The following is a 16,900-nucleotide window of genomic DNA, read 5'->3' as shown; positions in this document are numbered from 1 at the left end:
ATGGTTTGTATTACTGTGTCCCAAATTACGCCATCTTGAGGTCAGGAGGCATGGGCTGGTCGTTTTTGTTCAGGCATGCTGCAGGTAACATTTTATCAGGCCGCATAAGAGAGTCTAAATGAGGGTGGGCTTAGAGAGTGGTAAGATTGCTGCACTGGAGCGCAGAGGGCAGGATTGGAACAAATGGGGCTGTGCTTTTTCGCCGCAACGCCATTTTGGGGTCAGGCGCCTTGAGATCAGGACATCACTCTCAACACATAAAAGGTCAGGGAATCAAAGGTAGGCGCCGCTTGTCCATGTGATGCAATGGGCTCTGTGGGAGCTCAGTGGGAGCCAACGGGCCTCACAGGCATCGCGCTCTGCACATGATTGGGGACTCTGGACATGATTGGGGTTACCACTGACCCCGATGGTGAGGGGCGCCGCTATCTCAGTGTGCTACTCTCAGGCAGAGGGGCACCTCACCTCTTGTGCACTCGTCTCTCCTCTCGCGGCAGCCTCTGCGGGGTCCGACGGGACTCCCCATTTTTGTTCTATATTTCGCTTGGCTATCATCATGCCTGTCGTTGCCCATTGTGGTTCAGCTTGATTGAGGTCTGTTGGTCCCCAGACATTGAGGCGGCAGCCCTTAGGCTCAGGCGGGACATATTTCTCGGTGACCTCTGTGATAGCGAATTTCTTTTTAAAGAAAAAAAAAACATTTGGTAAACCCAGTCTTAGATTTGCTGCAATGCATGGTCACACATTAAAATAGGAGGGGTTTCCTACCTATTGTTATTTGTTATATATTTAAAATTGTCCTTATCCTGCATGTATGTGGGACAGTTCTAATATTAATTACTTAAATGGAGATTTCTACGATGCAAAATTATGAATACTAGCAAGCAACTTGTTATCAGCCATGCAGAAAAAACAGAGTAGTTTCTTATCGACCACGCGGAAAGGGGTTTGTGCCTCATAAGGAAGTTCTATGTAAATTCCAGCACAAAACAAAATTCCGGCCCATTTATTAGGGTACGTATTAGTGGCAGAAGAAAGGACTAAAATGTAATCATTAGGTCTCTTTCCCATTTTTCTAATTGTTTTTTTTTTACTCTGGCTCCATCTCTTCGACAGTTTCTTTTATGTCCTCGTGTATTCATCTAATTGATTCTTCTGATACTCACCCCAACAATGGTTTTTCTCTTTTCTCTGTTAAGCTTTTGATAGTCCTGTAGTTATGCTTTTTTCATGTATTATTTCAACTTAGCTTGTCTTATCAGAGAGTTTCACAGACTTTACTTATATTTTCTGTTTCCGTTTGAGATGTAGGGATAAGAAGTTTCTTTTAGTTGTTTTGAAGTCTAGCCACAGGCAGCACTCCAGCTGTTCGTTGGGAGCCATTGTACACCATTATCCACAGACCTACCCTACTCAGGATTGGGTGGCTTTCGTGTTAGTCGCTCTTGTCTGCTCCTGTTGCTTTCCTCCTTTTCTGTGTTGGATGTACCACAGGAACTTCTTGGTTTCGCCATCAATAAACTTGTCATTCTATCAACTCCGAACACGTCATTGCAAACAGCCACTTTTAAACGTCACTTTGCTGCCTTTCAGTGCCGCATAGCGGTCATTGGAAAAACTGCAGCCGAAATGTGGAATATATATCAATTTCGAACGACATTGAAAACTGCTTTATACAAACAGTGGCAATACCAATCAATATCTTCTGTATGTAAAGGTAAGCGGCACCAATTATTGTTTAAATGGGCCTTTCATACCCCTTTTTATGCACATAATCATTTTTTTATTTCTCATGTTTTTTGGTTTCACACAGTTCTCCTTAGATCTATCTTTTTTATGCAAGGCATGTGTACATGAAAAAAAGGTTTCTCTATAGAATGATTCACCCCATAGTGAACATAGAAATGGGCTGCTAAGCCTGTTGTACATTATAGATTCTTGCTTTTATGAAGGTTTCTGCATACTTTATTGCAGAAAACACACAGAGGGACTGACCTTTATTAGATGTTTCTATATATTTGTTGCACTTGTCTGCTAAAATGCACGGAATTGAGAAGGCACGTGTAGTGAGTGTCATTGTGTTTAAGGGTATTTATTCAAAGTGAGGGGTGGTGTACATGTTATTTAAATTTTCAGAAGAGTTGAAGTGGTAAAAGGCATGATTTTGCTAAGATTACATATACACGAATGCCATCTACTTTATTGCTGCTGCTGCTGTTGAAAGCTATATTTTACAGTATTAGACCCTTTCTTCTTCTTGTAGGTAATGATGCAGCCTGTAAATCCAGAAGGCGAAGTTCCCAAATCTCTCGTATCTGACCAGAATCTTCCGAACTACAAACTCAACTGCTTAGGGTAAGCGTGTCCTATGCAGATATGCTACGATTGAAAGAGAGCAGAGGAGAACAAAGTAAACCTCTGTAGCTTTGTGCTCTTTGTCATTCTTTGTTTTGTTTGCTTTGCAGGGGAGTGTTTAAGCTAGGAACCTCGTCCTTTGAACACATAGCATCTAGCCTTTTGGGCTCTCCCCTCCATCGGCAGCTGGTAACCACTGCGGCTGGACTCCGCAGCGGCGCTCTGCTGATTACTGGAGCAAAGGTACTTCCTTTGAATTATCTTCATGATTGCAAAAAAGATGCCTCATGCAACAATATTTTATATAGTAAAACGTGTGTCGAAAAAAGTCGACTTGGCCTCCATTTTTAACTTTCTTTACTTCTAATCTTTCTAAATGTTTTCAGGTAACATCATTTGTGTCAAAAGGGCGAACCTCATAAGATGCACTCAATTTAGAAACTTATTTATGGGAGGTACATGGCATTCACCAAAAACCGTTCCTCCTCTGCATTCTTCTGCCTGGTTTAAATTGAGGGTCAGGCAGTGCTCCCGATGATAGAACACCTGCCTGGCCTGGGCATGGATTTGGGTCGACCATCCAATTTAGGAGAATGTGAGGAGCCATGTTGGACAGGCCTCGTGGCATGCCCGACCCCTCCCCGCATGATGGGTCTCGGACTACTGCTACCCCTGTTCCCCGGACAAGAACCACACCTGCAGCCCTTCGGGTCAACCCCCAGCTCTTCCCCGACGGAACCCAGACTCGTAACCACAACATTCTCGGCTGGCCCGGGCCCTTTCCCGAACCACCGTCCCTGGCCCAGCCGCCATCTTGGACCCGCCACGACCAGGCCTCGTGGCCGCGGGTCGACCTCAGCCTCAGGCCCAGCCAAGCCCCGACATCGAGGCACCACCATCCACCCAGGGGGTAAAGAGACCACTTGGCGAGTCAATGGAAGAAGGAGTGTCGATGGCTCCCCTCCGCCGGGTTTCAATCGCCCCCAGCCTCCCTGGGCGCTGGCTCCACCCCCCTGCTGGGTGTCTGGACTCCCTCATCGCGGACCCCCCAACCTCCAAGTGCGAGGGTCCGGACATCAAAGGGCGCCAGACCTATAACTGGGGTAGCTCCAGAGCAGGAAGGCAGTTGTATCCTGGAGTCGAGAGACACCGAGACAAACTCATCCTTGGAGGCCTGCTGGCGCTGCCGCGGCTCCTCTTCGTGAACCATCTTTGAAGGCCTGCTGGCGCAGCCGCAACTCATCCTCGTGAACCATCTTTGAAGGCCTGCTGGCGCTGCCGCGGCTCATCCTCATGAACCATCTTTGAAGGCCTGCTGGTGCTGCCGCGGCTCATCCTCGTGAATCATCTTTGAAGGCCTGCTGGCGCTGCCGCGGCTCATCCTCGTGAACCATCTTTGTAGGCCTGCTGGCGCTGCCGCGGCCCATCCTCGTGAACCATCTTTGAAGGCCTGCTGGCGCTGCCGCGGCTCATCCTCGTGAACCATCTTTGTAGGCCTGCTGGCGCTGCTGCGGCCCATCCTCGTGAACCATCTTTGAAGGCCTGCTGGCGCTGCCGCGGCCCCTACTTGCGAACCCTCCAGCTCGAGGATTGAGAGCTATACACCAGCTACCCCTGTACCGGACCGGTACTAAGACTGTCCCGCTACCCCCTTTCCCCCAGAGACTAGAATTGAAGGGATCATCGTATCCTGGTCCTGCTGTATCGTCAAGTTTAACCTGCCTAAGAATACCGATAAAAGTGTACAGAACCTATCTTTGTGTGGCGTCCATCTGTGGGGGCGTAGTTGCTCGTCCGTACGATCTAAGGAGAGGGCCCTCGCCAGGAGGCCTCTCCCCCTTGCTCGGCCGACCCTCCGGGTCCCCGTCTAACAACCCGTCACTATTTTTCTTGTTGCCACTTCTGTGCAAGACCCCATGTAAACCAGGAAAACTTTCCCCGAAAGCCTATTAAATGGCTTCGATGTTGCTAAAGTGTAAGAGCGAGGTTTAGGTAAAGAGTAAGGTGGAGGGTAAAGCAGAGGGCATGTGTGTTGCCCCTGGCATCCTTTCTGTACATAGACAACTTCCTGCCCACAGGAAATCGAGGCAGCAACTGGAAGACATTGCTCCTTGGGAGCAATTCTTCTCCAGAGTACCTGCTTCTGACTCCTCAGGAGCCTCTTTACGTCTCGCCTGCCACAGTGCATGTACTGCATGCACTCTTGCTTTCAAGAGATTGCATACAAGGGTCTTATAGCCTGCCTATTGCTTACCATTGGTTGGCTTCATTGTAATTCTTATCTCCTGCCTCCTAATGGGGCAGCCCTGTGATTGAGGTACTATTTTTCTTTTTCTCCTTCCTTTTGTGTTGCTTCTTTCCTTATTTGTTGTTCCAGTCATGTTACTTTGTGTTGCTTTTTGCCTCCAAACCACCACTTTTATGTGGTGCTTCTTCCCTCTCACCCTCTCTTGTCTGTTGCTTCTTCCCTCCCACCAGTCTTATTTTCCGTGCTACTTTTTCCCATATAACATTCAACCACCAATTGTCCATATTAACACTTCCCTCCCGGCCCCTTTGTCCGTTTTAACTCTCTCCTCCTACTCTCCCATTTTCTGTGTTTCACCTTGCCTGTCACACTCCACCAACCCAATGTATGTGTTGTCCCCAACCACCCACCTTAAGAAAAAAACACAATCACGCGGGCAGTGCTGACAGCGTCATGGCACTTTTTTTAACCTTCCAATGTCATAGCGCTTTTTTGCTTTTCTCCACTTATATTTCCTTGTATACATTGCCCGCGTATTTGCATACAAAATGTACTTTGGTTCCGCATGATTTTTACTTCCTCTCACTGCGTGGAGATTTTTCTACCGCCCTCTACAGAGCTCTGATGCACTTTTTCCTCGGTCAATTTGACGCTTTATAAGGCTTCAAAAATAAAAATAGAACTCCGTAGGGCCAACTCCCAATCGTCGGCAATGCACATTAACTAAAGTGCTTAAACTGCTATTGCTGGCCATAGCCAGGGGTTCTTCAGCTCCCACGTCTCCAGCTTGGTCCCCGCCCCCCTCCCCCACCTAGTATGCTTGTCTCAGCCAGCTCCATCGCAATATTGTCCAGACCTCTAACGAGCAAATCATCACCTGCAGAAACAAGCATTGGCAATGGCACCGGAGCTCACCTATGTGAGCGCTATTGGTAGTGTCATCTGAAAGAGACACGTTAGTGATAGATTCCTTACCTAGGAATATTTCCCAGGCGTCAGACTGGATCCGGGAAGTTTTCGCTTAGCAGTACCCCTGTGCACTGACGTGGCGTCTTGCAGCTCCGCATCCGTCACTGGCGTCCTAAGCGCCGGGATGGCGTCACGGAGACTACTTATGCGGCACCATGCGCGCTGACGTCAGCTCTGGTCTCTTTTTCCACGCCGAAAGCGCAGATCCGGATTGAGCACGTACCTCGGTCATTTTTTGACCACTGTTTGGGACATTTTTGTCTCCTTTTCTCGTCTCCTGGTGCACATATGGATGCCCGGCTTTAAGTCTTGTGGGTCGTGTCGTCGTAAGATGTCGGTGGTGGACCCCCATTATGTCTGCCTCTACAGTCTGTAGACCCACCATGACTCCTGGGACTGTCGAGACTGCTGTGCCATGGCTCCAAAGGCCATGCGGGAGCGGCGCTGGAAATTGCTGGAGGTACGGCACTCTTCTCACCGCCGCTTCTGGACTAGGGGACATTCGCGGGACCGCTTGTGGGACCGGAGGCGTCACTCCTCGGGCTTTAAGTCGTCCTCTTCAGATTCCGGTAAGCGACGCCATAAGAAAAAGTCGAAGAAGCGTGTACGCTCTCCGACGTTCCCCGGTCGCTCCTCGGAGGCAGACGAGGGGGACAGGCCCCTGCGGCTCCTCCCGAGCCTGGGAGTCCCGCGGCCTATCCGCCATACCCAGGTCCGTCATCCACTCCGGAACAGATGCAAGAGTTTCTTGCTGCCATGGACCGCCTTTTTAGGCCTCGCTCCCGTGTCCAGATTCTGTTGACCCGGTGGTACCGCCTCTGGCGCCAGCCCTGGAGCCACTGGATCCAGCGCCCTCGGCTCCGGCGCCACATGGTGCAGCGCCGCTGACTCCTGCCCCGGAGCTGCCCTTGACTCCTGCCCCAGCGCCGGCACAGGCGCCGCACTGGGTGCCGTTTATCCCGTCCCTGCCCCGGTACTCGGACCATTTCGCTGTGGCCTGGGATCCGCATTGGGACGCGGCTCCGGCTCCGGCCTGACCGGCACAGCCAGTGCCTTCTACTCCGGAGCCGGACGAGGACTGGGACGGCTCAGAGGACCCCCTTGCGCAGCAGTGTGACTCCGGGTGGGATTGGGTGGACGACCTTCAAGATGCGGGTGAACTTGATGTGTCTTTTGACCCACGGTTTGCCTCCCCACCACCTACTATGGAGGAGGGCGCTTCCTACACTATGGAGCTGCGTCGGGAGCGGAGGCTCTCCATCTCGACCTCCCTACGGTGGCCCTCAAGGCCAACCTCCTTAAGGAGGTGCTCCAGACGGCGTCTATGTCGTCTGAGCTGCTGCTCCCTTTCAAAGAAGCTCTTACCGAAGTCCTCTTGGGCACTTGGTTGCGGCCAGCCTCGGGGGCACTGGTGGATAAGAACGTCGCTAGGCTTCATTGCCCGGTACCTGGTGATTCTGCCTTCTTGACCACTCACCCCACGCCTGAGAGCCTTGTCATTCAGGCCTCGACGTTGCAGAGTGCCTTTCCCACGGCTCCGCCGGATAAGGACTCTAAGCGGCTGGACCTATATGGCAAGAGGTTGCTTATTGGGCCGTTACTCTCTCGCAGTGTGGGATTCGGTGGCCGAGGTCTTGCCTCAGTGTTATGAGGAGGTCCAGGCTGTCCTTTCCCAAGCGATTGCGGAAGGCAAGGATGCAACGAAATTTGCCATCAGGTGTGGTCTGGACACCTCTGATTCCTTGGGCAGAGCGATTTCCATGACTGTGGCGTTGTGGCGCCATGCCTGGTTGCGGTCTACCGGGTTCTCACCCAATGTCCAGGGCTTGCTCATGGACATGCCTTTTGATGACTCCCGCCTCTTTGGTGACAAAGCTGACAATGCCCTGGAGCGCTTTAAAGACTCGCGGTCCACGGCCAAGTCTTTGGGTATTTCCGCGAAGAACTCTGTCGCGCCTGGGTTTCGTTCCTTTCGTGGCCAGGGCAAAAGCACCCAAGCACGCTCTTCCACAAAGCCTGTGCAGACCCAGCCTCAGCGCGGCCGTGGACATGGCTTCCGCAGAGGGTGGGTCTGGTAACCTGCGGGCGGGTCAGTCCACCTCCACCCGCTGCTTCCACCTCTAAGCCTTCCTAATCCGAGCTTCAGGGAGCACCCCATGCCGGTGGGTGGCAGGGTCCGCCACCACTTCCACCACTGGCGCAGATTTACATCGGACAAGTGGTTGCTGCAGATAATCTGCCATGGTTACTCGCTCCCCTTTCTGTCCTCCCCTCCAGCCATGCCACCTCGGTACCACCGCATGTCGGGGATCATTTGGCTCTTCTCCGTCAAGAAGTCACGGCCCTCCTGGCCAAGTGGGCCATCGACTGCGTTCCCGATCAGGAAGTAGGGAGTGGTTGTTATTCCCACTACTTTCTGGTCCTGATCTTGGACCTCCGGGACGTCAATCGCTTCCTTCGGAAGGAGAAGTTCAAGATGCTCACTCTGGCTCAGGTCCTGGCTGCCCTTGTCCATGCAGACTGGATGGTAGCATTGGACTTGCAGGGCGCATATTTTCATATCCCCGCCGGCCCACCGGCGTTACCTACGGTTCACTGTAGGCCAAGAGCATTTTCAATTTGCAGTGCTCCCCTTTGGCCTTACCAGTGTCCCTCGGGTGTTCACAAAGGTGATGACGTTGGTCGCAGCTCATCTGCGTCGGTTAGTGGTGTCAGTCTTCCCCTACCTCAATGACTGGCTGTTGAAGCGGGCTCGCCCCAGGCAGTCATCAACCACCTCCAGACTACGGCCGACCTCCTGCATTTGCTGGGGTTCTCCATCAACGTGACGAAGTCGCACCTGAGTCCCTCTCAAAAGCTCCCCTTCATTGGAGCGGTTCTGTATTCAACGAAGTTTCGGGTTTATCCTCCTGAACAGCGATTCCGCTATGATTCCTCTCTTTCAGCCTCTATCCCGGGTTTCAGTCAGGATGGCCCTCCGTCTTCTGGGCCTGATGGCCTCCTACATTCTGCTGGTGACACATGCCAGATGCGGGCTCTGCAGTGGAACTTGGAAGTTCCAGTGGGCACAGCATCAGGGCAACCAGTCAGATCACATCCAGATCTCGGAGGGCGCTGCACGACAATTGCAGTGGTGGCTCACGAATCATGATTGGGTCAGTGGCAGATCCCTCTCCCTTCCCCAACGGAGCACTTAGTAGTGACTGATGCGTCCCTCCTGGGATGGGGAGGCCACATGGGAGAGGTGGAGATCAGAGGCCTCTGTTCTCCAGCGGAATCCCGGCTCCATATCAACCTTCTGGAGCTGCGGGCGATCCGGCTTGCACTGAAGGCATTCCTTCCCTCTGTTTGGGGAAGTGTAGTGCAGGTGTTCATGGACAACACCACCGCCATGTGGTATTGCAACAAACCGGTCGGGTGCGGTCGTGGACCCTATGTCAGTAGGCTCTGCACCTCTGGACATGGCTGGAACATCAAAGCATTACCTTGGTGGTTCAACACGTGGCAGATTCTCTGAACACCAGGGCGGAAGAACTCAGCTGCCGGTGCATGGTGGATCACGAATGGCGTCTGAACTCGGACGTGGCACAATGTCTCTTTCAGCAGTGGGGAGAGCCTTGGTTAGATCTATTCGCCACCGAAGAGAACGTGCAATGTCCTCAGTTCTGCGCGTTGGAATTTCCAAGGCGGCACTCGCTCTGAGACGCTTATCGTCGCGCGTGGAGCTGCGGTCTCTTGTATGCCTTTACGCCTATACCTCTTCTGCCCAGAGTGCTGAAGAAGATCAGGCGTGACCGGGCCCAAGTGATTCTTGTGGCTCTGGACTGGGCTCGAAGAGTATGGTGTCCCGAGCTACTCAGTACTAGCATCGATTCCCCCGATCCGTCTGCCTCTTCGGGAGGATCTTCTGTCGCAGCGGCATGGGACGTTCCTCCACCCGAACCTGTTCAGCCTCCACCTACATGCGTGGAGATTGAGCGGCGACAGTTCACACCTTTCGATCTTCCTTCCGAAGCCTTATTTATTTATTTATTTAAAACATTTGTATAGCGCGGCTGTCATCTTACAGGCATCCTGGCGCTGAGATATCTCCAGAAGGGGGAAGCACGGGTGCGGCAGAAAAGTGGCCAGGAAGTTAACATTTAGGAAACAGCCAGGTTTTGACCCGTTTCCTGAAAGGGAGGAGTTCTTTCGTTTGAAGGATGTCCAGGGGCAAGCTGTTCCAAAGTTTAGCAGCCGCAACTCTGAAAGATCTACCTCCGGTCCTAACTTTTTTGAATCTCGGTACTTTTACAAGTCTGTGATGTCATTCTGTCAGCCAGGCGTCCCTCCACCAAAACGGTATACGCCTACTGGTGGAACAGATTTGTGGCATGGTGCACTGCGAGACTGTGGATTCCCTTTCTGCCCCTCTTTCTGAGGTTCTTTTAAGGACCCGTCCTTCTTTTCTGCCAAAGGTTGTCACGTCCTTCCACATCGGGCAGACCATCACTTTGCCCACCTTCTTTCCGCCTCTGCATCCTTCAAGGGAAGAGGAGAGGCTCCACCGTCTGGACCCAAAACATGCGCCTGCATTCTATCTGGAGCGTACACCGCAGTTCCGGATGGATGATCAGCTTTTTGTTGGCTACATGGGCACTAAAAAACGGTCAGGCTGTGCACAATTGGACCATCTCCCAGTGGGTCGGTCTGTTCATCAAAGCTTGGTACTCCTTGGCCAGGAAAGAGCCCCCTGTGGGGCTGCGTGCCTATTCGACCAGGACGACTGAAGCCACTACTGCTACATGGGCCTTGTTGCACACATTTACCAATCACTACTGCCTTGACAGTCAGGTCCGGAGAGACGGCTTCTTTGGCTGTTCTGTGCTCCATCACTCTTCTGTATGATCTTGTTTGCAGACCCACCACCGGGGTTGGTATTGCTGGGGTATCTATTCTAGGGTAAGGAATCTGTCACTAACATGTCTCTTTCAGATGCACAAGTTACTACTTGTGTAACAATATATCTGTAAGAGACATTAGTTAGTGCAATCTTGCTGGACCTGGTTCACATAACCTCCCAAAAGCTTCAACGCATATGGATGATAGTTCACTGATAACTAACTGGTACAATGTCAATATTCAGTCCACTCCAAAAGCTCTTTCCTTCTGCAGACAATCCCTTCTATTGGAATCAAATGCAAATTCCGGATCTAGGAAATTTACAAACTCCAGCATAGTTCTTGGGCAAAGAAATACTGCTGTTAATAGTCGATTATTTGCCAAAATTATGATCCTTTCCATATAAAGGGGTGGTCTATTAGAGAATTGTCTGCAATACTGGCAGTGTATTCTCATACTTTTATGCAGTTGGCTTCCTGTGAGAGAACGTGACTATCTTCCTGACTTAAGCATCCTTCAAGAGGTTGTGCATAAAAACATGAGGACCAAGCACACCATGCCCAACTCCATTTTTACATTCCATATATTTAAGCTACATAGTTTTTAGATCTGATGTCTGTGTTACAAGAATAACTTTGTCTCCAAAAACCCAGAAGATCCCATCCCTTCCAGATCAAACAGGTTTAGCAATTGTACATGCTGGAGTTAGTTTAAACATATTTTTAATAGTTTAGAGCCCAATACAATAATTTATTGACTGTAACATTATTTTGGAAAACTACTATGGAGCAGTGAGCAAACCTTTTTTGTTAACCCAGAAGCAAAGTTTCAAAATAAAAAAGTATAAATCACTGTTGTTCTGAAACAAAGTAAACCGTGTGGCTGCATATCCCCTGATGCTCTGAACTGCAGCTGCAGTCAGTAATGCAATAGCAGTAGAGGTCACTCGTAGGCAATAGTAACCCTGGCATTGAAATGGCATTTCTAGTACTCTGATATATTTTTCTGTTTGTAAATGTGCAATACTCTTCTAATGCTAAGAAGTATACACAATAATGCATATCCAACCTTCCACATCACAGCACCGGGCAACCTTTTGTCTTGCGGTTGCGTCTGTTGTCTGTCTCCCCCTGATGGAGATGTGGTAGACAGATGGCCAGTCTTCCCTTGTATCAGAACCATCCGTGATGCTAACTGTTGAAAGTTAATGGGTTTGGGTAATGTTGAATAATCGCATGCCTGCCAGTTTCCCAGCAACGTGTTGTGTTTGAGAAGCACCTTGAGAACTAAAAAAAAAAACACGAGTCCTGGTGTACTAATACAAATTAGTAAACAAGGGTGCGTAATTTACACTCCTACGAGCCGGCGAATGGCTGTTCAATTTGCAGTGCGACCTATGTACTAACAGGTTATATCGCATATTGATCACTCAATGGGGGTCATGAAATAACCTACCTAATGAATATTAATTATGCATTTGGCAGTTAGTGACCCCTTGTGGTTGGCTGTGAATATATGGAGAGCAGCAGCCTGCAATGCACAGCAGACCATAATCCTTGTATTTACATTCACTAGCGGGAAAACATTTCTTCGGAGTAGCCCATGTCCATTAAAAGAGCAGGTGCTGTTTATACAACAAATATCCTCTTTGGGAAGGGGGTCAGGGAATAGTTCTCTGGACCACAGTCTGCTTCCTCCCAGGCCACCTGCCGTGATTCCCAAAAGGAAACCTGTCCCCCGTACCTGTTCCTTAGGGTTGGGGTCGAGCACTAATTAATGCAATTGAGGTCACAAAACATTGATGCATTCCTTTGTGACTCGTAAATAGGAAGGTGACGCATCCTCGTATTTACAGTTTGAAAAGGGTCGCAAAATCCTTTTTACGAGTCTGAAAAGTACTTTTGTACACTAAAACAGTTCTTCTGCACTTTCAGACCCTGAGATTTGGCAAATCACAGTGCTTGCAACAGCTAAAGGACTTTCTACTCCAGGCCCCCTTGTGTTTTATGAGTGTGCAATGTATTGTGGTATCTGTGCTCTAACCTAACGTGAAACACTAAAGTGTCTAAAAACATCAGCTGTCGAGAATTGCATTTTTGTGTTTTACGTAATATATGTTCCATTAAAGGCTTCGTCTTGTAGGGAAGTGGAAAATCAACATTATCGAAGGCACTTTGCAAAGAAGCGTTCGATAACCTTGAGGCCCATGTTGAAGAAATTGATTGCAAATCATTGAAAGGTAAGAACTACTACAATGATCACCTCTTGGAATGACTTAGACCGTATTTATTACCTGTGAGACTCTTTTGCAAAGCTTTAGAGTGACCATATGAGATATTGCATGAATGTAATTACCAACTTTTTTTCCTGCTACTTTCACAGGGACTAATTTAGATTTTTCAGTGAAAGTCAAAACTACACAATTTTGTTGTTCTTAAATTTGCGAGATAAATATACTCCACTTCATTGTATACTCTGAAAGCTTGTATGTATTCACAGTGAAACATGCATCCACAATTTTTTCTGTTCCTATTACCAGGCAATGTTACTCTGTACAGCTCTGATTCTCCGGTATTCACTCTTCTTATTAAAAAAGGAGTGTCAAATGTGTGCGTGTTCAACTTGTTAAACTGCAAGCAGTGCTGATTTACCATATATTTTAAAGATAGGCGAGTGATATAATTTTAAGGTTCATTTGATAATCTTCAATATTCTTCATTTTACATGATCTCTGGCCAATTTTAGGACGGTGTCAAATGTATGATGTACACCAATCTTCAAAGCTAACACAATCTGCCTTAACAGGTGTTAAATCTGTATTCCTCATCCAGTGTCATTGAAGTAGGTTTTATTTATCAATTCCTTCACAGTTCTTAAGAAGGCTATTAAAGGTTATCAAATTAATTTGATAATTGTGTCCCCCTTGCCTTAGTTTCTCAATGATGTAAACTGATGCTTGTCGAGCTGGGCAAGCTGTATTTACTGGTGCATTGCGCTGGTGCGGAGGAGGTGCATGCCCATTGCAGCTTCGGATTGTTCTTATATTTCTACTGGTTTTTAAGCATGTATTTGCTTTGTGTATATCTAAACTCATCATTCATGACAGAGGCTTTTTACCTCCCAGCAATTCTTTTCCCCTGTAGTTCGGACACATTAAGGCTTATCTGATGTAACCTCAGCTTTTCATTTTAGATAATTCCCTGATATGATTGCAGAATCCTTCCGAGTTCTGAGTTCACTGCCGATTATATTTCTGCGTTTGAGGCTGCGTCCTGGGAATCCTCTCCAAGCGCATCCCACATTAACATAAAGCGGGCTTAAAATTGTAGTTGTAATAGCTGGACAAGTAAGGCTAAGATACTCGGTATTTAAACTAAACTGATTGAATGAAATCAAGTGTAGGGCGGTGGATCTGGTATTGAAGCTCTATTTATACACTTTAGCTTCTAATATGTAATGGACGTAATACCTTATAAATTGTTCATGATTTTAACATTGTATTGCTCTTATAATGCTATTATTATTAATAAATAATAGTACCTGGTATTCTTTTTAATACTATGTATTATATTACTATTCTTAAATTCCTAGTATTGTATTCCCTCGCCCATTTATGCTTGCATTTGCACTAACATGACGGACTGACTCAAATAATGTGCTTGTAAATTATTAATGTCTGTTAAAATTGTGCGTCCCCTTAGAGATGATTTTGTACTGAGGCCATGGTTCATTTATGTGTTTGTTTTTTTACCCAGATATTGATATGGCCTGACCATGATGGATGTTTTAAGATATTGTCTTGTATTATTGTATGATTCTTTTATGGTTTGTTTTAACCGAAATAAAGATTTGAATAGAATAAAGCGGATTCCACATTGACAATAGATCCAATTCAGGAAGGACACTCCCAAATCTTTAAGCCAAAATACTTTATTTTAGCTGTCTCCTGCCTAAAATAGTCTCTGCTTCAATGTAAGTTAATAGGGAATGGACCCCCCCCCCCCAATTCTTTTTTTTGGTTTTGTTTTTTTATCCCAAAATCTTTCCACTTTCCAGTATTATAATGTTGGCATTAAATGCTTTTGATTAATGACCATGTTTGCGAATTTGTTATAGAATATCAACCGTCTTATCTCCTCAATCTGATTAGTATCTTTCAATTTTTTTTAATAACCTTTATAGTCTCAATATTCGCTTCTCTTGTAGTTGGTCTTCCTGAGGATCTCCTTGCAAACTAATAGAATGCTTCTGTTCATTTTCATCATGTCTCTCAAGGTAAACTTCACCATCTTCTAGGCACTGCTCCTACATTATCTCGGTGCCCCTCTGTACAATCTGAACGTTTTTCAGTACCATCGGTGTAATTATTGTCATCAAAGAATATAATCCTGATCTCTTGTTGTCCATGTGTATACTCAGGTATGTGGGTTCAGTGTTGACCCACAATCAGTTTTATTTTACTCTGTTTAGTGTTTACGTAGTATAATATATATAATCTCAATACTAAGTTCCTGTATCCAATGCGTTGTATATTGGGGATTGTTAGAACTGGGATTTCTGGTTGACTAAGGCTTGCGCCAAAGCCAGGCAGAAACCACCATTCTAGTCCGGGCAAGGGAGTCACACGCCAAGATAACCCCATATACATTGTGCCAACTGGCACGGGCAATATTCACAAGGGATTATTTACACCAGGACAAGACCACGTGGGCATTATCAGAATCAGCACTTAGTAGAACTAGCACTTAGAATAACTGTCACACCAAATAACAATTATAGATCACAACCAGTAACCACTGGTAACAGGTAGGTACACACTACGCAATACTAATAACCATAGGCCTAGATCACGCAGGACACATAACCTCTCTAGTATAACATACTAGGCAAAGCAAACTTCTAAGCATGAGCACCTTTAGAAGTATAACACAAGCATAAAGGCAAAGCACATTACGCATAATCACATTTAGGCCTAGCCAGTAAAAATACAGTAGGCAATCTCTTCACTAGTCTAAACACATTAGACTCTGCCTCCTAAGAATAAATCACATTTAGGGGCGTAAATCATAGTGAAACACAATCTCACTAACACAAACCTCCACAGGAAAAACCATCTCTAGAGGTATCAATACAGGGTGCGTAAAACATACTAAATGCATTACATTTCCTAGCACCACATTTAAAGCACATATCACATTTAAATCAGATTAGCGCATAAATCACATTTAGGCAATTATCATCACAAACCTAGAAATCACATTGCGCAAAAATCACATTAGGGCCTTGTGCCCTATCCACATACAGCCCCCTGGCCAACTGCCAATCCCAAGAAGGAGCTCAAATGCCCTGTGTCCAGAATGTCAGGGCGCGCTGCCACGCAGCGCCAGTCAGGGGTGCGTCACAGGCACAAACCTAAACGTTGCAGCTGCCCACTACTCGCTGGGCAGCCGAGAACAACAACAGGTCCTAAACGTTGCAGCTGACACTAAGTGCTGCGCAGCTGGATAAGGCCAAGGTTAGGGATGAAGGAGTGCGACTCACTCCTAAGTCCAGAGAGCACATGTTCCTAGGAAGCAAAACCTAAACGGTGCAGCTGCCCACTACTTGCTGGGCAACTGGAAACAGAACTGCGACAGGGCTCTCACTAGCCCTCTTGACAAAGACTGCGCCATAGGTTGCAGCCATCTGGCTCTAGCAAGGCATTTTGCGCGTTTTTGGAGCCCTCTAGGCTCTGAAACAATAATGGGGCAAAAAAAACGTGTGAGCCTTGCAGGCTCGGTGCCCAAAAACAACAGTGCCCTGTGGGAGCCCTCGTGGGCTTAGAAACAACTGCTCGAACACCAAAATGCCCCCTGAGCCTCGCGAGCTAAACACCAATGCCCTTTTGCCGGTGGAGCCTCAGGGCTCTAAAACAGAAAGGCCCCTGGGATCGTGGGCTCTATAATGGGCAAATGCCCCCAATTACGTTGAAGCGGCCCGCTGTCAACCGGGGCCGCTCTATGCAACCAGAAACTGCCCCCAAGATCAGCTCACAACACTGGTGGGGTGGGGGCCTCTGGAACCATCAGGTTCCTAAAACAAACGAATGCCCCCTCGTTAGGCAGCCACACTGCCAAGCGGGGGCTGCTTAAAAACACAGGGACTCCAGCGCATGGAGCCTCCACTGGATGTATGACATCACAACACATGCTTTTACCATGCATGCTTTTACATCGCAACTTGTACAACGCATGCCTTTACAACGCATAGTGTTGAGAGGTGCTGGATGGTGAATAGTTTAATTTACTATTCCAACTCCAGTCCCCGTGGATAGTAGGGAAGGTGTTGGATAGTAAATTAAATCTATTCCCTATCCTAGAGCGCCCCCCAGCACATTGTGTTGTAATGGTTTGCGTTGTAAAAGTTGCGATGTAAAAGCACTGCGTGGTAAAAGTTGCGTTGTAAAGG

General features: G+C 47.8%; 1 protein-coding gene across 3 annotated transcripts in view; it reads left to right on the top strand.

Annotated features, from left to right (window-relative positions):
- PEX1 (peroxisomal biogenesis factor 1) overlaps positions 1 to 16,900 on the top strand; it is a 793,672-nt gene that overhangs the window by 267,710 nt on the left and 509,062 nt on the right. For all 3 annotated transcript variants that reach the window (XM_086941864.1, XM_086941865.1, XM_086941863.1), the window contains exons 9-11: positions 2,264 to 2,355; positions 2,466 to 2,598; positions 12,596 to 12,692. In XM_086941864.1, coding sequence (XP_086797990.1) covers positions 2,264 to 2,355; positions 2,466 to 2,598; positions 12,596 to 12,692 — 322 coding nt within the window. The remainder of the gene's footprint in view (positions 1 to 2,263; positions 2,356 to 2,465; positions 2,599 to 12,595; positions 12,693 to 16,900) is intronic.

The sequence above is a fragment of the Lissotriton vulgaris genome, chromosome 10 (assembly GCF_964263255.1).
Source record: "Lissotriton vulgaris chromosome 10, aLisVul1.2, whole genome shotgun sequence".
Lineage (NCBI taxonomy): Eukaryota > Metazoa > Chordata > Amphibia > Caudata > Salamandridae > Lissotriton > Lissotriton vulgaris.
This window is presented reverse-complemented; position numbering and strand designations above follow the sequence as displayed.